We start from the raw sequence: 3,522 nt of genomic DNA, 5'->3' as shown, positions 1-3,522 counted from the left end.
GGGGGGGCCGGCGGCTGGGGGGGGCCAGGGCGGCTGCAGGGAGCACAGTGTCCCCTTACACGGCTGTTTCCATACTTAGCCGCCCCCCTCCCGGCAGCACGGCCGCCGGAGCCCGGCCAGGCAGAGAACCGGCCCAAATTAACTCAAGGGCAAGCAAGGGTACCAGCGATGCCGCCCCACTGCATGGCCCCCAAGGGACGCCCAGCTGGGGACAGGGGTGCTAAGTGGGGATAGGACAGCCCGGGGAAGGGGATTGGGGGTCACCCAAAGTGCTATCTTGCTTGGCCAGTCCTTGGGGGGGGGGAAGACCCCTAGGGCAAACAGCCTACCCCATCCTGCTCTGATTACGGGGTGCCCCAGCACCCCAGCAGCCCCCCCAAGTCCTCACAGCCCGAAACCGAGCCACCTCGGCAGCCATGGGTGACACTGACCCTGAGCACATTGGTGGCAGCACAGCCTCTGTGCCCACCCTGGCTCTGGAGGGGGGACCCCAGCCCACATCCCCCCTCCAGCCCTTCCTGTCCACAGTTCCCCACTGTGTCTCCCTGCACATTTTGGGGTGACCCTGCAGCCTTGGCAGAGCTGCCGGGGAGCCAGCATGGCTGTACCCCTGCCACCCTGTCCTGTTCCTGGCACCCACCCAGCCCTGGGGTGCAAGCTGGGCACCCCAGAGCCTCACTGGCACCTGCAGCCCCATGAGCAGCCACAGCTCTAGCAGCACCCACAGCCCCATGGGTAACTGCAGCCTTGCAAGGCACCCACAGCCCCATGGGCACCCACAGCCCCATGGGTTCCTACAAACCTGCAGGGCACCCACAGCACCACAGGCACCCGCAGTCCCAAAGGTGCCCACAGCCCCACTGGGCACCCCAGCCCATAGGCACCCCCAGCCCTATGGGTGCCCACAACCCTGCTGGGTGCCCACAGCCCCATAGGTACCTACTACCCCACAGGCACCCACAGCCCCATGGGCACCTGCAGCCCCATGGGGACCCGCAGCCTCCTTGGGGACCCATGGCCCCCACAGCCCCATGGGGACCCACGGGCACCCGCAGCCCGGCGGGCAGCCATACCTGCAGTGCCAAGGAGCAGGAGCGAGGCCACGCAGCAGCAGAGCAGGTTGAGGCCCTTCATGGTGGCTGCCAGGAGCTCCCTGCCTCTCACTGCCTCTATTTATACGGCGGCAGCGAGCGTGGGGCAGGGCAGGCAGGCTGGCAGCTGCCGGCACGGCCAGCACAGATGCTGCCGTCGCTGCTTTTCCGCTCCCAGGGGGCCCTGGGGATGGGGACAGGGACGGGGCTGAGCATGGTGACAGCGCTGCAGCACTGGGAAAGGCTCGTGTCAGGGATGTGATGGCATGGGACACCTTCTGGCGTGGGGGCCCTGGGGTGGCACTGCCCACGTGGGGTCACCGTCCCCATCATGGCATCCTGCTGGCATGGGGTAGTGGATCTCCTTGGGCTGCCCCAAGCTCCTGCAGCCCCTTTTTGGCTGGAGCAGGCTTTCATGGAGGAGGAGAGACAAGCATCAGGGCACTGCGGTGTCACCCATCTGTCCCCAAAGGCAGGTGTCCCCAGGTACCTCATCCTGGGCTGATTTGGGACCTGCTTGAGCCACCACAGGTCACCAATTCCAGGCGATGCCACTCACCCGATAGGCAAGGGGACATGTCCCCTCCACCCTGGGGGTGTCCCCATCATCGCTGGCACCACGCCGGCAGCATGCCATGGGGGATGGCAGCAGCCGGAGACACAGGGTCACCAGCTCATGTCACCCTCACTTGTAGGGGACGGCCATGCAGCGCTGTCCCCAAAGCCTGGCCGTGGCAGAGTGGCCCCTGGGCTCCATCACTGGAGGAGCCACTTTTGGAGGGCCATGACCGTGGGAGGAAGACAACAGCCCACAAGCCCCCTGCAAGTGTGGGAGCAGGGGGAGCCCCCGGCTCTGAGATGGGGGTGATGAGGAGGGGACAATGGTGGGGGAGCAGGCAGGAGCCAGCCGTCAGCTGGGCACCGCAGAGGGCCATGGTGTGGAGGGGGAGCAGGAGAGACCCATGGCCGTGGGGGGATGCTGAGAGGTAGGTGACCCATGGGAAAAGACGGGTGCCCCCCCAAAAAAAGCCATGGAGGGAGATGGGTGCCTCCACCCCAACAGAGCCAAAAGGCAAGCCAGCAGCCCCACAGAGAGCCATGAAGAGAGATGGGTGCCCCCCCCCAAGCCACGGGGACACCCCCATCCTGGAGCACCCCCAGGGCAGGGGGACACAAAGCCTGACCCCGGCCCCCCCCCCCAGCCAAGCTGCCTCACTAAAACGAGCCCCAGAGCCCCCCCCCATCTCAGCAGTGAGCTGAGCCCTGACATGCTCATAGCACGTGCGGACAGCGCTGGCAGCACTGAGCCTTTAAATATAGCCCAGCCGCTCAGCGGGAAACCTCGCCAGGGCCGGCATCCTTCTGCCTTTGCCTCCTGCCCACTCCCTGCCTGTGATTCCCGATGGAGGCAGCGCTCCCCTGCCCTCCCCGCAAGCCCCAGGTCCCCTGAGAGGGACCAGTGTCCCGCGGGAGCCGGATCCGTCCCTGTCCCCATCCCCTCCCACAAACGTTAACACTGGGACCGAGCTTCTAAAAAACCAAGTACAAACTTTATTTTGTTTCTTTACAAAGGCACGAGCCTCTTTTTTTTTTTTCCACTTTCTTAACAAAATAGAATAGCTTCTCAATCAACACAAAGACCTGAAAATCGTAAAAAAAATACAAAAAAAAAAAAGGGAAAGGAACCGAGAAACAGCTGCGGCTGGGGGGGAACCTACCAAATACCACCGAGGCTCTACACACAACTGGCCTAAAACCCTACAGCCGGGCGGGGGGCAGCAGGGGTGAGAGGGGGGGACACACACAAAATGGGGACCCCCCCGCCCGCCATGACAGACCCAAGCGACAGAATCACGAAATAGAAAAGCTCTTCGGAGCTGACGGACCCCGCGAACCGGATTAAGTGCTTAAAGGAGGGATGGGAGCAGGATGACGGGACAGGGATGGGGACGGGGATGGGGACGGGGACAGGGACAGGGGTGTAAAATCAGCCCCCAAACCGCCATCCCCGTGCCAAGGAGGTGGGCGTTGGAAATGCCGGGGGGATGGCACATGCCAGCCCTCCTGCCTGTGCTCCGGTGGCATAATCCCGGGATTTTTTTACTCTCCAAAGTTGGGTTTTCTCTGCCCCACGTGGGGTGCAGAAGCCGTGGTGGGGCTGGTTGTACCCCAAAGCTGGGGGTCCCTGTCCCGCCTTTGCTGCCGTGTCACTTGGCATCTCCCCCCTGCTTAAAAATGAACATTTAATTAAAAAAAAAAACACAAAAGAGGAAGAAAAAACAAATTAAGATCCCAACCCAAGGGAATGCCATTGGGAACACCGGGGCTGCTGCCAAGTTGGCAGGATACCCCATGGGTCAGTGGCGGGGGGGGGGGGGTTAAAAAAAGGGGGGGGGGGGGGGCCCCCACCCGCCTCAACACCCGCCGGCCC

General features: G+C 63.3%; 1 protein-coding gene across 1 annotated transcript in view; it reads right to left on the bottom strand.

The window, feature by feature from the left end:
* Positions 1-1,184, bottom strand: part of SRL (sarcalumenin) — a 23,873-nt gene extending 22,689 nt beyond the window's left edge. The window contains exon 1 of the mRNA XM_010578349.1: positions 1,074-1,184. Coding sequence (XP_010576651.1) covers positions 1,074-1,134 — 61 coding nt within the window. The 5' untranslated portion in view covers positions 1,135-1,184. The remainder of the gene's footprint in view (positions 1-1,073) is intronic.
* Between the last annotated feature and the right edge of the window lie 2,338 nt (positions 1,185-3,522).

Source organism: Haliaeetus leucocephalus, unplaced genomic scaffold (assembly GCF_000737465.1).
Source record: "Haliaeetus leucocephalus isolate CR32 unplaced genomic scaffold, Haliaeetus_leucocephalus-4.0 Scaffold636, whole genome shotgun sequence".
Lineage (NCBI taxonomy): Eukaryota > Metazoa > Chordata > Aves > Accipitriformes > Accipitridae > Haliaeetus > Haliaeetus leucocephalus.
This window is presented reverse-complemented; position numbering and strand designations above follow the sequence as displayed.